Source organism: Oryzias melastigma, linkage group LG19 (assembly GCF_002922805.2).
Source record: "Oryzias melastigma strain HK-1 linkage group LG19, ASM292280v2, whole genome shotgun sequence".
NCBI classification, from domain to species: Eukaryota; Metazoa; Chordata; class Actinopteri; order Beloniformes; family Adrianichthyidae; genus Oryzias; species Oryzias melastigma.
Genome location: NC_050530.1, coordinates 4,247,654 through 4,262,773, shown reverse-complemented (window position 1 = coordinate 4,262,773; position 15,120 = coordinate 4,247,654). Strand labels below are relative to the sequence as shown.

Here is a 15,120-nt window from a genome sequence, read left to right as displayed (position 1 = left end):
GGAGAAAGAGAGTGGAGATCTCCAGAAGTAATGAGGTCATGAAGATTACAAGCCAAAGTCCACCTGTAAACATCCGAGGACATCTGATTTAGGAGCAGATCAGTGGAAACACATTTATTCTATTATTACAAAAATATGCATTTATGGAGGCAGGTGAAGTAGGTGAAGTAGGTGAAGTAGGTGAAGTAGGTGAAGCAGGTGAAGCAGGTGAAGTAGGTGAAGCAGGTGAAGTAGGTGAAGTAGGTGAAGTAGGTGAAGCAGGTGAAGTAGGTGAAGCAGGTGAAGACAGTGCGCTCTTTCTAATGTACCATCACGTGGTTTTTGACGGCGGTAACCGCAGTAACCTGTTCCAACACCGCGCTAAAATCCACCTGATTCTAGCGGAGAGGTGTGCAGCGTCTTACTGTCCGAATGAGACATCTAGCGGTGTTCATGATCCAACAGGTGTGACTACTTTCATTTCTTCACCTTAACCCTCCCTCACCCATTGCAGCCTGCTTATTAATGTTTTTTCATTTAAATCAGGGGTGTTCAGATCCTGGCCTCGAGGGCCAGCCTCCTGCTGGGTAAGATGTGTTTAGCCAATAAGGAGTTTCTATAACAGGTAGGTTGGAAGACATGCAGGACACCAGCCCTCCAGATCTGCATTTGGGATCTCCTGATTCAAACACAGGATTTCTGCATTTCTATTATCCGTCATGTTAATGAAATCAAGAATTTTCCCTGAATTCAAAGTTTCTTCATTAAGTCCAGCAGTTCCGCCTTTCTTCTCTCTGCTACAAGCACGTCTTTCTTCTTCCACCCACAGAATTCTAATTCCCGCTGACACACCAAAGGCGACCGGGCCACGACAGATCTGGTATGAAAGTTCTGATCCTGGTTTCAATGATTGATTTGGTTTAGATCAGATGCCCGACAGAACCCACTCAGAACTGTCACATGAAGTCACCGGGCTGTGCCTCCTTTAGGTGGTATTCTTCTAGGTTTCATTAATTGATGCTTCATTTCTCCATTAGGGATGAAGATGAGTGTCATCTACAACCCAGAGCGTCTCGAGCAACATCATTCTGAGAACAGGGGTTCCTCAAGCTGTACTTTCAGAAGGACCACACTCGACACTGACCATCAACGGTGCTGCTGTGCACAGAGTGAGCAGCACCAGATTCCTGAGATCTGTAAAAAATGAAGAGGCCAAGTGCTTCACCACCTATCAGGACGATATTCTACAGAGGAACCATTGAGAGTAGGTCCGGGTATCGGTTATAATTTCCAGAAACGATTTGATTCAATTCACGAGAGCCTGAATTGATTTGATTCCATTTTTTTTCCAATTCTTTTGATTCTTTAATTCAAATGGTAAATGGCGTATCCTTGTATAGCGCTTTCTACCCTCCTTCGAGGGTCCAAAGCGCCTCACAGTCACAGACCCATTCAATTCAATTTAAGTTTACAAATTTATACACATTTATTTAGAAATACATTAAAAATCTATTATTTAATTTGAATATACTTATAATAATCTGATCCAGTTCATATATTGTAAATGTATCAGTGAAATAATGATTGTTAATATCATCCAGAGTTACATGGATTCTCTAAAGGAGAAGTTCTGACTAAAATGTTCAGATCATCAACATTGGAAACATTGTTCTGCTTCTCCTTCAGTTTGGCCACTAGGTGGCGATTGCACTATAGAAGTACTCTTCATTCAAGAAGAAGACAACAGTATGAGGGAAAAAACGTAGTTTTAGACCATAAATAGGTACTTTAAAAAAAATTCTTAAAAGAGTTTGGAAAATTAATGTCTGTAAATAAATAAAGATGCTTATTTAGTTAGCAATATAGTTTTTTGTTCAACTGAGCATTACCATTGGCCATCCTATGGAAAATTCTATTGAGCATTAGCATCATCTGGCAGACTTTAGCTTTGTGTGCTAAATCGATTTATATCTTTTGTGAATCGATTATTGATCTAATAAGCTTAAATTGATGTAACCCTTCTGCTCTCCTTAGCTTGTTTACATTAAAAGTGGGGTCATCTGGACCCACAAGACAGTGTTTTGAACTTTTTTTATCATTGATTTTTGAGTTTCACTAATGTCCATGACAGACATAAAATCCTGTCCACCTTTGTCCACATTTGTCATGGAAAGAATCACACATCAGTATGTGGGTGGAGTCATCTGGACCCCAAAGAGGGGGAAAGGTTAAACGGGAGCCTCCATCTCTGAGGGAGGAGGTACGAGGGCCTCCGCCCCTCGGATAGGAGGTGCATTAGCTTTCGCCCCTAAACCACCAGACTCAGCAACAGCTGCATCCACCAGACCACCGGGATGCTGAACACGGGTTCCCCTCTCCACCGCCTACCCACCATTCATCCCCATCTCTTACTTACTCTACCCTCATGAACAGAACCCCCCTAGACCCCACCCCATTCAGTCACAATAATTACCCTGCATCCCCTTTTTTGGCACTTCCAATATATCTGCAGATTCTTTGCACTAAATGCCGTTTTGCACATTTTTTATGCCTATGACCCATATACATAATCCTTTCTCCAATTGTCCTTTATTGATTATTACCTCATTTACAAGTTTCACTTTGCAGAAAGGATTTATGTTGACATCTTCTTATGGAACAGTAAGAAAATGCCCTTGAGATTCCCATGTAACCAGTACTTGTGTTTCATTGAGTAGCGTGAGTGCGTTCCAACTAACAGGCAGCTCCTTCACCCCGGTTGTCAGGATGAAACGTATGGTGGCTTTGGCTTTACCTCCACAAACGTCACTTACGAGCAAACCTTTGAGCAAGAGAAGCGAGTCAGAGGGACCGTCAGGCTCTGAAACAGCTCGGATGGATGAGAAGCTTGTCTCTGAGATGGCAGAAGTCAATGGTTGCTCCTTGAACTGCAGGTTCTGTAGACAAACCTGAACTTCAGAGGTAATCCTGCTGTCATCAGAGAGACCAGATATGAAACCTTTCAGTTGTGGGTTCGCTGATCTGTGGGGAGCTGTTTTATTAGAAGAGGAGAAGTGACATGAGCAGACTGAAGACGGGCTGTGGTACAGAACGATGACTCTGACCCGGGCTGAGCCCAAAGTGGAAACTGATAACTTGGGTGAACTTTCCTTGCTTGGTTTCTCCACCAACTGCTGTTTCCCTCCCTTCTGATCAGGCTGAACGCCGTCTAACAGCACTTCCTGCTTAGCGATGCTTCTCTGCTTATTCATCTTTTCTGTAAACCTAAACCTAAAGCTTTTAGGGGTAAACCCACTTCCTGACATCGCCCACACTTTGAGAAGCTCATGCTTGCTTGCTGTTGACAGATGCATGTGCACGGCTGTGTCCACACCATGAGGTGACTTAGCTGTTTCCACTGAAATCTTTTGTCATATTCCAGACCAGAACAATGGAAAAATCCGGAACGGCACAAGTTTCCTTCGGTTGACTTCAGAGTCACAATCCAGTTCTAGAGCAGAAAGCATCCGTTTTGGGTCCGGATCAGGGATGGGGACTCCAGGTCTCGAGGACGGTGTGTCTGCATGATTTCCAGATATCCGGGCTGATTACCTGCTTCAGGTGTGTCCGGCCAATTAGAATATGCCAGAGCAGGATATGTTGAGAAACATGCAAGAATGCAGCCCTTGAGGCCAGGAGTTGCCGGTCCCTGGTCTGGATGTTTCCAATGATGAGACCCACTCCCAAACAGGGGGGGGGGCTTTTGTATTACTGTGGACCCCCTAAATATGAAGTGACAATAGCTTAATTTGACGTCCAAGGTGGACTAAAACCCGCCTGGACTTCATGAACCGGTGCACAGACTCCATGAAGTTCATACTGTCTGTAGTATTTGTAGCTTAGTTCTTTTGTCTAATAACAGAACTAAGAAGCTGTTTCAGCTTCACGTTTCCTCCAATACAAACAGAAACTATAGTCAGCACAGACGTCAAACTGTACTCAAACTAAACACATGTTAACTGTAAATGAGGGGGTCCCCAGGGTGGGGGTCAAATGGAGAGAACAAATTTCACACATCCAGGTGTGTAAAAGCCATAGACAGTAGAAACAATGGACAACCCCTCCCCCCACGTGCTCAAAACAGGAAGTACTTGGTTCAAGAAGCCAAAGTCCCATAGACTTCCATAGAGAAATACACAGTTATTACTCAGTCATTTCATTTTTCAGAGCAATCATTCTTGCTATGATACTTTCTTCTAAACATCTTCTTTATAATCTTATTTTTTTATCATATATTTTTTTTCTTCACCGCAAGTTATTCAATCTGTAAACTGACCAATCAGATGCTTCAGTAAAAGCATGTGGTGCCCGCTGGCCCCGCCTCCAATGTTTGATTGAACTACACAAAGAAACTTGTAAATTATACTTACACAAACTTTTTAAAAAAAATGCAAAAATAGTGATTAAAAAAACGAAAACAAACGAAAGAACACAAACTAGACAAAACATACAACAAAAACACATACTTGACAAACATTGTCTACACTGAAAACCTTGACACAAATACAAACTGCACTACCATTGGACAAAGTGTAAGTTGACAGCAGGGAGAGGAAAAAGCCACGTGTCCTAAAATAATCTATTTGATCAAACAAAAACTTCAGAAGGTTGAGTGGAAAGTGTCTGATGAGTTTCCTTCACAACCTGTAGATTCTACAGTTATCTGGTCTGTGTGTCCAGACGTTATCCAATCCAAAAGTCTGAAAGAAAAGGTTAGAATGACCCGAAGAGTCCACTCTTTAAGTGTTTTTGTGCCAACACAAGGTTTCCTTGAAGAGTTCCTGCTGGCTCTGGTGGGTCAGAAAGAAGCAGTTTCAGGTTTGTCTGATAATGTTTCTGCAGATGATCTCAGATGATTTCTTCTGGATTACAGAGCTAATCCCAGTTACTGCATGATTCCTGATCAACATGCGGTCAGTCGAGGGCTGTTTGTTTGTTCTTCTCCTGTCCAGCAAATGGAAACACAGACTGCAGCTGATAATCAGGTTTGTTTGCAGCTGAAAAACCCCTTTAGAAAGAGAAGCTGAACTTTATTGAGTTTTAGTCTATGCCGGTTTACAGGATCTATAGAAGACTTTCAATTGAATTTTATTTATATGGACAATATCACAGAACAACCGCCTCATTGGGCTTCAGACTTCCTGCCACACACCAGTCCGACCAGCACCTCTTCGTGCACACAGACATGAACACATGAGTTAAGACATCCACCAGGATCACCAGATCTGGTTGTTATCCAGCTGAAGTCAGTAATAATCAGGATTTGTCGATGCTGATCAGTTTAATTCAAAGGCTGGTCTGCTGTGTGAAGTCTGTTAAAGTTCTAGATTGGGCCCGTTTCAGATCAGTTATGTTCCTGGAAGAACCGGGGCTGCTGGAGATGTGTGAACCTCTACTTTGCTGATCTTTCACATCCAGCTGAAAGGTTGAGTTTCTGGTTTGTTCGAGCTGTTTAGGTTTTGTTTTGTGTCTCTGACTTCAGTGGAGCTTTTGTGGTTTTACCTGTGAAGGTACTCCAGAGACGAACTGGATTTCTGTGGTGAGATTGTGGTTCTGTGTGGGTTTGCTGCGGTTTTGTAATGCGGAGGGGACTCTAGAGGAAAATTTCCAGATGAATTTTAGCTTGAAAACGATGGCGCTTCATCTTAGGTTTCATTATTTCCACCACACATCTTTATTTAAGGAGCCACTGAGAGCTCTGTTCTCCAGAACAACGACAGCTGCCAGAAGAGGACCAGCAGAACCAGCACCAGCAGGTATCACTTCAGGACCTGGTGAGTGGAGTGTATTTCTCGAGGTGCAGTTGTGTATGTGCTGTTAAAAAAAAGGACTTAATTTTGGGTCAAAATGTCTTTTATATAACTTTCTGCTATTTGGACTCAAAATCCAAAGAGAACTTTGGCAGAAGCTCGTAGAAACAGACTTGGTACAGCTGTGATCCCAGGGTTTAGAATCAGAATCAAGACCAATCTGAAGTTTTAAAGTTGGTGGATGTTCAGGCCCGGTTCTGTCAAGCTCAGCTCGGCTGACCCGTCACAGTAATGTCGGAAGTCGCAAACTTCAGAGAAGCTGCAGGTTTGAGTTTTGTTTTCTGAGGTTGTGGAATCAGTGATTAGAATGACTCAGTGTGTTCTTGGTGTCAGACATGTGGTCCTGATTCAGAGCGGAACCAGAGCGCGGTCCTGATTCAGAGCGGAACCAGAGCGCGGTCCTGATTCAGAACTGAACCGGAGCGCGGTCCTGATTCAGGACTGAACCGGAGCGCGGTCCGGATTCAGAACTGAACCAGAGCGCGGTCCTGATTCAGGACTTAACCGGAGCGCGGTCCGGATTCAGAACTGAACCGGAGCGCGGTCCTGAACTGAACCGGAGCGCGGTCCGGATTCAGAACTGAACCGGAGCACGGTCCGGATTCAGAACTGAACCGGAGCGCGGTCCTGAACTGAACCGGAGCGCGGTCCGGATTCAGAACTGAACCAGAGCGCGGCCCTGATTCAGAGCGGAACCAGAGCGCGGTCCTGATTCAGGACTGAACCGGAGCGCGGTCCTGATTCAGAACTGAACCAGAGTGCGGTCCTGATTTAGAACTGAACCAGAGTGCTGTCCTGATTTAGAACTGAACCAGAGTGCTGTCCTGATTTAGAACTGAACCAGAGTGCTGTCCTGATTTAGAACTGAACCAGAGTGCGGTCCTGATTCAGAACTGAACCAGAGTGCGGTCCTGATTCAGAACTGAACCAGAGTGCTGTCCTGATTTAGAACTGAACCAGAGTGCTGTCCTGATTTAGAACTGAACCAGAGTGCGGTCCTGATTTAGAGCTGTACATCAAGTTCCATTTGGCTCCAGCAGCCAATAGGAGCCGCTGGCGTTCTCGCCCTCTGGATGTCATCGTGTGGTTGCTCATGGAATCGTTGCCGTCCTGCTTGCTGTAACAACGAACTGAATTTGAACCATGACGCAAAGGAATCTAGAGGAACTTGCAGGTGGCAGACCTCCGTCCGCCTGTGATGTAATTTCCAGTTTCAGTTTGGGCTTCAAAGTCCAGAACCGACACTCGTTTGCTGACTTACTCAGAACTTTCTGTTAAAGCAGAGCAGGTTTGAAATTGAACAGGAAGGCTCAGCATGCCAGGGAGCATGCTCAGTGTGCGTTCTAGAACATAGCTGCTATAGTATGATGGGAGTCTGTCGAGGATGTGCTGAAAGAACCAAACCCAGATGTGGGTTTTTGGTCTCTGTCTGAGCACAAAGACTTTTTGACTAAACTCACCTGAACTCCTCGGGACCTGAACAGACCTGCGTGACTCAGCTGGTCTTGGTTTAGGTCCAGGTTTCTGTTGCTGCGGTTATATGACTTACTCAGACTCATGGCTCTGTTGACTGATTGGATACTTCTCCTTCAGATCACCTGAGCTCGTCTGAGGCTGACGGATCACCTGTATAAAAGACCTGAGCAGCTGCAGGATCCTGGACCCGACCCGGAGAATGAGGCCATCCTCGCTGCTCTTCATGCTGCTGCAGCTCTGCTGCCTTCAGATGCTGCTGCTGTCCAGACCAGCATGCAAGCTGCCGGGAAAGTGGGTTGAGACCAGCGTTCACCTGCTGCACGAGCTGGTGAGTCCAAACCCACCGGGATATTGACCTGACATGAGGGGCTATGACCTTTACCACAGGCAGACGATGCACACACACATGCACACACACACACATGCACACAGACACACATGCACACACACACACATGCACACAGACACACACATACGGGCCGGACTCCCCCGGGTGGGAATTGTTAGCCATGTCAGACTGACCTCAGACCAGTGGTTCTGGTTCTGGATCCCCCTCTTGGTGTTGACCTGGAAACACTGCAGGGTTTACTATTGGTGGTGTCCCCCCACACCCTGGCTTCATGTTCTGACCCTCCTGCTGTCCTGCAGGGGGAGCCTTTTCCTGCCAAGTGCTCTTCCGTCAAAGGCCAGGTGCGGTTTCCCGACTCCGCTCTCTCTGCTGCTTCGGGCAGTCAGGTAATCTCTGACCTTTCCTGGTTCTTGAATGCATCACCGAGCGGGCTTTGATGGCAGGATTCTGGGCTCTTTGCAGTGTCGCAGGACGTTGGTGGTGCTGTACCAGTTTCTGCAAGGAGCAGGAGCAATGTTTGCCGAGTATGACTTACCTGAAGGAGAAGGCGGAGTCACATGGAACAACCGGAAGCTGGAGCATTACCTGAACCTTCAGTACCGGCTGGTAGACGAGCACCCCTGTGTAAGTAACAGAACCGGTCCTGACCTGACCCATTGCTGAGACCCAGTCGTTCACCCATCTGCCCGTCCACAGCTCAACACCACAGAGACCTCGGGGGTTTTAACGGCGTACTTCAGCAATGTGACTGCTGTGGTGGAGCAGCAGGTGTGTACACGTACACGGACAAAGACACGAGAAACAAACACACAACCACACACACACTATGACAATCTATTACCTGACAAGACTGAGCAGTTGTGTATTGGGATGGGGACAGGAGTCTTGGGGTGATGGTAAACCTTAAAGTCTGTAGTTTCAATGCTGTTACTGTTGAAAGTGGAGTCAGAACTGAGTTTAGCAGAAGTGTTTTTTTGAAATGTTCCTCCTGGGGTGAAACATAGACGATAAGGAGCATCTCTGCCTTTGCAGGACAGTGCGCCCTGCGGTTGGGAGGCGCTGAGGAGAGATCTGTCCTGGGTCCTGAAGTCCTCCGTGCAGCAACACCGAAAGTGCTTCAAATAACCACAGATGCAATGACCAGACCAGACCGCCTCCTGACAGTCTAAAGCCACGCCCACTGAGCTTTCCAGTGGGGCTCTGTTCGCTGTTACTGTTCTTAAAAGGTTTTCTGTAAAAGAAATTGTGGCACACCGTAATAGTACAAGAACTTTCACCTAATGCTATTTATTTGTCTTTATTTGTTATTTATTTAAAATTATTTTTTTACTATTTATTTAAATTATATTTTATTTACTTATATTTGTGTTTTTTTAATTTTTGGTTGAATTGCAAAGAAAATAAAGCATCTTAAAACCGAGCTTGAAACTTACTCTACACTGTAAACAGCCTCACAACAGTCAGTAAACAAACATCCAACCACTCGACAGTCATCCGACCAAAAATCAATAAAACAGTAAAGAGTCAGTAAACTGTTGAAAACAGTCAAAAGAAAATACACACTGTTTTATTTTGGGGTTGAAAATGATTTTATGACATCCAAATTTGAAAATAGTTTTAATTTAAAACAGTCCAACAAACCAAAGTAGTTGAGTGCTTAATCATTATTTCACAAGTTGGCAGAACTTATGTCTTCAAGTCTGAGTTCACAACTATCTAAAATTATTATAACCTTTTTGATTTTGTTTTGAAATGCGGGAAATTCTAGCATCGGCTTTGAAGTATTAAGTGCCGGCTGGACGTTGAGTCCAGGTGAGTCTTCACTACGATTTATTTTGGTTCACATGATGTTGGAAATAAATTCTTATCAAACTGCTTTACGTTTTAATTAAAGTTTTTAATCATATAGAGTAAAATCTCTTTTTAAAATGTTAAATAAGATTATTTAAATGAGGTAATTGGTAATAGGATAGCAAAACAGCTAGCTAGTTGTGCTGAGTGTGGAAGAAATGTTGCGTTGCAAGGTTTGGTTTAATATTCAGGATTTTCTAATTGGATTGTTCTGCTTCAGGTCTGAGGGAACGTTTCACAGATGACGGGGATCATGGATTCCTTGTCAAACATCTACAGTGGTGGACAAAAGTGTTGGTACCCCTCAGTTAAAGAAGGACAAACCCACAATTCTCACTGAAATCACTTGAAACTTACAAAAGTAACAATAAATAAATAAAACAATGTTGAAAATTAAACAATCAAAATCAGCCATCAATGCTGAATTGTTGGTTAACATAATTATTTAAAAAAACAAACTAATGAAACAGGCCTGGACAAAAATGATGGTACCTCAATGAAAGATTGAAAACTATTTGACCAGAGTGACATGATTAACTCAGGTGTGTCCTTTAATTGACATCACAGGTGTTTTATTTATTGTTACTTTTGTAAGTTTTGAGTGATTTCAGTGAGAATTGTGGGTTTGTCCTTCTTTAACTGAGGGGTACCAACACTTTTGTCCACCACTGTATTTAACAGTTCTACACTGACAAGAACTGGATCAAGAGCCAGAAAAAAATGTTATAAAGATGACTTGTGGTTTGATTTTTTAATGTGTGATTTTATTGATCAGTAACTTCACTCCAGCTAAAATAGCTCTAGGCCTGTTTCAAAAGAAAATCCTTTTACTTATGAGTGGAACTGTTTTATACAAAATTTGAATAATATAACCATAGTGTGCAATATGCTCTAGACAATTCTGTAGACCATGCTGTATGTAGACCAGTGGTCCCCAACCACCGGGCTGCAGAGCGGTACCGGTCCGTGGACCCCTTGCCACCGGGCGGCGGAGGAAAAAATAAGCTTGTTTTTTTTTTTTTTCTCAGTCGAAAATCTTTTCTTTTGAAAATCAACCGGATTCTCTCGATTAGATTGAGCACTAAAAGCAGTCCAGCGCCGTGTAACTCGGTTCCGGTGCCAAAGTGGTTCTTTGGTTTCCTGTGAAATGCAGCCAGACATTCGAGCGTTGCGCAGCACGCGCTCTCATGCTGGCCTCTTCATTGGCTTTAATTGAGCCCGCCCACTATGGCAGGAGAGGCAAAGGGATTGGGTAGAACTTCAAAGTAGTGAAGAGAGTAGAAATGATAGACATGTCCAAAGCCATGTTCAATGACACAGCACCGACATTTACACTTTGTTTATGTGTTGAGGTAGTTTTTTCCTTAACTTGATTTTAACAGCTACTGTAGTAGTAGTAGTTCACCTTCGGCTTATCCCTTTCGGGGACGCCACAGCGAAACAGCACCCACTGTTTCGCATCAGTGATTTGGCAGAGTTTGTGATGACACTAAATTGAGAGGCCTTATCAATCCTCCATCATTCATTCATTTCAGATGACTGACTGAGTTTAAAGCACATTGCTGTAGACCATTCTGTAGTCCACGCTGTAGACTATGCTGCAGACCAGGGGTGCCCAAAGTGGGGCCCGCGGGCCAAATTTGGGTTCTCTCAGCGCCCTTCCCGCCAATTTTAACCGCACCATAGACATGTAGGGCCGCTGGTGGGAGGGTGACGGGGCATCTCTGCGAGAAATCAGGAGGTGCCCTGTTAAGGCCTTCTCACCAATTTTAACCGCACCCCTTTAGTACACACACCTCTAACACCACAAACATACACTCTAACAAGCAAACACGCACGCATCACACAAGGAAGGTGGGACCTTTGACCTTCTGTCCCCTACCCCATCCCTGGCGGGGGTGCGGGGAACCTCGGCCTGGTGGTGTAGTCTCTTGGGTGCCGGTCTCCTGGGCCCGGCGGTCTCCTCCCCACGCCGGGACTGGGATCTCAGAGATTTAAGATCTAGCAGGGGATCAATCTACATTGGAGCCTGGGGGTGTCCAGATCTCGTGGTGCGGGGTCCTTGCTGTCGAGAACTAGTCCTCTCCTTACCTCCATCAGTGGGTGTGCCTGGCCGGGCCTTGTTTACATCACTCCTTGCGGCCTCTGTTTCTCTTGGGTGTCTCGGTACTGGGGTGGGGGGTGTTCACCCTTGGGGGGCCCTGGTTCGTACCTGGGGGGGTCCTGGTTCGTACCTGGGGCGGGGTGGATGCTCAGTGCTGCTGGGCTGTGGTGGGCTGCTCTTCTGGGTGGGGGGGCTCTCTGCACTTTCTTGTCAATACCTGAACATTACGGTAATTTTACCCAGAAGCCCGTGCGAAGCTACCTTGTTTACCAGGTGGAGAGATGCAGAGAGCAGGGCGGTCAAAAAGACTTTTCATAACGGCAGAAACAACAAGAAAAATGTCTGAAAGACAACCATCGTGGAAAATATAACCTTCATAGAGGTTCAGAGAAGATTTTGAGACTGAAGGAGCTACGGAAGGAGTCATTTTTGCCGAGAAAAGGTAACGTTTGTTAATTGGACTGCATTTTCGTGTTTTTTCCTGAAGGAATCAAGCAGTTACTAGCTAGGTTTTACAATGAAATACAAACTATGTGAGAGAAATGTCATTCAAATGTTCAAATGTGCGTTAGCTTATGTTTTTTACTCCTAAATTATAAGTTACCTTATAAAATAAGTATATCTATCGATGTTTGTTCGCAAAATAAATCTCACAATAAATGAAAACTATTTTTCTTTAAGTGTCCTGTGAGAGTCTGTGAGCTGGAGCTGATGATGCTGGAGGAGCAAAGACGAACCAAAGGAGAAAATGTGAGGATGCTGGAGGTTCTGGTGATGTGGTCAGACACCAAAGCTGCTCATCACATCAACAAAGGTCCAGAAACTCCCTGGAAGTTTAGAACTTGTGACTGTCACTGGCAGCATCACCAAGACCCTTGAGGAGCCAAAGAGGACAGAACTGCCCTGTGTCCAAAAACACCTGTAGATATTTTACATTTTCTGCACTGTTTGTTGTAAACAGTTTGATACTGGACAAATTTAACCTTATAACAAACAAAACTTGTTGTTAATGTAAATTTGCACTGTTTTTCTCTCTAAAAATTCTAAAACTCACATTCTGATTTTGTTTTTGTTTTTTTCACAATTTGGATTGGTCCAACACTCTTATGAAATAGAAAACATTGTAAAATGATGAAAGATGTCAAAAATATCAGTGTTTTCATGCAAAAGGAGCAAAAGCACACATTTTTTTGGACATTTTTAGATCCTTTCATAGTCAAAACGAGCAAAAAAAAAGTCCAGGCAGACATTTCGAGGCTTAGGTGTTAAAGGGTTAAAATCCCTTACCCGTTTCTCATTACTACTCTATGGTTTTCCAAAACTCCATCCATCCATCCTTCCATTGTCTTGGCCGCTTTATCCCTTTCGGGGTTGTAGGGCTGCCGGAGCCTAATCCGGCAACTGATGAGCGAAGGCGGGGTTCACCCTGGACAGGTCGCCAGTCGCAGGGCTTCCACTCTACAGTTGTAATATACTTAAAAGTTTCAAAGACAAATATAATCTACTTTTTGTTCTTACTGATTTGTGTTACCTTAAGGGATACAGACTCAAAATAAATATGTTTAAATATGTTTTTTATTTTCTCCTTTTTTTCATGACGTGAAAAATATTGTATTTGGCCTGCGGACCGGGATCCCATTAGATTTTGGCCCTTAGAGCGATAAAGTTTGGGTACCCCTGCTGTAGACCATTCTGTAGACAATTGTGAAGACCATTCTGTAGACCATGCTGTAAAACTCAAACAATCAAAGCCAAAACAGATGTAAAACAGCAAAAGGGTCATGTGGAACTTATTTCAGGTCAAACTTGGAGTTGTGATAAGGACTGGTCCACTTGTTGACTCACCATCCAGAGGTAACTCTGGGAACACGTCTTGGTTTGAGGTTGTATGAGTCTGAAGAAGTAGTCAAAGATCTACCTGGATGGTTGCCATGAATGTTTATGTTTTGACTCAAGTCATCACTAGTCTGTCCAAAGTTGTAAGGGGAGGCAACAAGGTCAGAGTCAGCAGGATCTCTGTTAACAGACCCTTTGTAGGTAACAGTAGTAGCAGTCTGTCCATTGTCCAACTGCTGATTTCAAATGTCAGGGGGCATTTCATTATGCAAATCAGAGTGTGGTGCCTCCAGTGGCATCATTTGAACATGCTTGGCTTTTGTAGCTTTGTTCCATGTATGGAATGGCAGTATGTTTGTGACGTTAAAAACTCCAGTTTTCTCTCCAGTGTCCACTATTGTGAGGTAGTAGTTCACATCAGACATTTTTTTTGTGATTCGGTTTGGTCCAGTAAAAAGGGGGGCTAACTTTGCAGTAAAATTAGCTTGGGCATCTGATTTGGGGTGAGACTTCACCCTGACAAGGTCTCCAATTGTATAAGAAATATGGCGGTGTCTTGAGTCATAGTAATGTTTAATAATAATAAATAATAATACATTTTATTTAAAAGCGCCTTTCCGGCTCTCAAGATCACTTTACAATGAAACAGCTAAAAACACACATGTAAAAATAATAAGTTAAAAACTAAAGTATGACAGCATTAAACAAAGAACAGAAGATGCTATAAATGAGCTTCTCTGAACAGGAAAGTTTTGAGTTGTGATTTGAAGGTCATTAGAGAGTCCAGGTTTCTGAGATCAGGGGGAAGAGAGTTCCAAAGTCTGGGAGGCAGAGCAGCTGAAGGCTCTGCCTCCCATGGTGCAGAGGCGGGGCAGGGGAACAGACAGGTGAAGGGACGATGAAAACCGCAGGGAGCGGGAAGGTGTGGGGATGTTGATTAGTCCAGACAGGTATGGAGGGGAGAGGTTGTGGATGGCCTTGAAGGTGTGCAGAAGGATTTTGAAGTTGATGCGTGACTGGACTGCGAGCCAGTGCAGGTGCTGTAGAACAGGGGTGGTGTGGTGGTGAAGTGGGGTTCCGGATATGATCCGAGCTGCAACGATGTGAACCAGTTGAAGTCTATGGATGGATTTCTTGGGAAGACCAAAGATGAGGGAGTTGCAGTAGTCAAGGCGGGTGGTGATGAGGCTGTGGACCAGGATGGAGGCTGAGTGAGGGGTGAGGGAGGGATGGAGACGGTTGATGGTCAGGAGGAGATGAGGGGGTCAAGGTTGGAGATGCTGGAAGAGAGGCTGGAGATGTCAATGTCCTTTGTATTGCGAAAATGAATGAGACGGGGAAGTTTAACTGGGGAGATTGGGAGGGCAGCTGTGAAAGAAACTAGGAAATTATCAGAAATATAGAGATCGGTGGCTGAACAGTTGGAGGGTGTCAGGCCAGAGCAGCAGATTAAGTCCAGGGTGTGGCCTTTAATATGGGTGGGGAAGTTAGAATGCTGGAGAAAACCAAAACTCTCTAGGAGTAATGCGAAATCTCTAGCGAGGGGGAGGTTAGTAATATCCATGTAAATGTTAAAGTCCTCCAGCAGGATCACGTTGGGTGACAGAGCTGAAAGGGCAGTGAGGAGTGAGGAGAACTCAGGGAGAAAGTTCGAATTAGGCCTGGGGGGGGGGGGG

The 15,120-nt window shown here is 44.4% G+C and overlaps 1 protein-coding gene across 1 annotated transcript; it reads left to right on the top strand.

The window, feature by feature from the left end:
* The first annotated feature begins 7,306 nt into the window (after positions 1-7,306).
* ifnphi3 (interferon phi 3) lies at positions 7,307-9,164 on the top strand. Its single transcript, XM_036217194.1, has 5 exons — positions 7,307-7,632; positions 7,953-8,034; positions 8,081-8,277; positions 8,350-8,421; positions 8,686-9,164. Exons 1-5 carry the CDS (start codon positions 7,504-7,506, stop codon positions 8,776-8,778), a joined length of 573 nt encoding a protein of 190 aa, XP_036073087.1. The 5' UTR covers positions 7,307-7,503; the 3' UTR covers positions 8,779-9,164.
* The last annotated feature ends 5,956 nt before the right edge of the window (positions 9,165-15,120 follow it).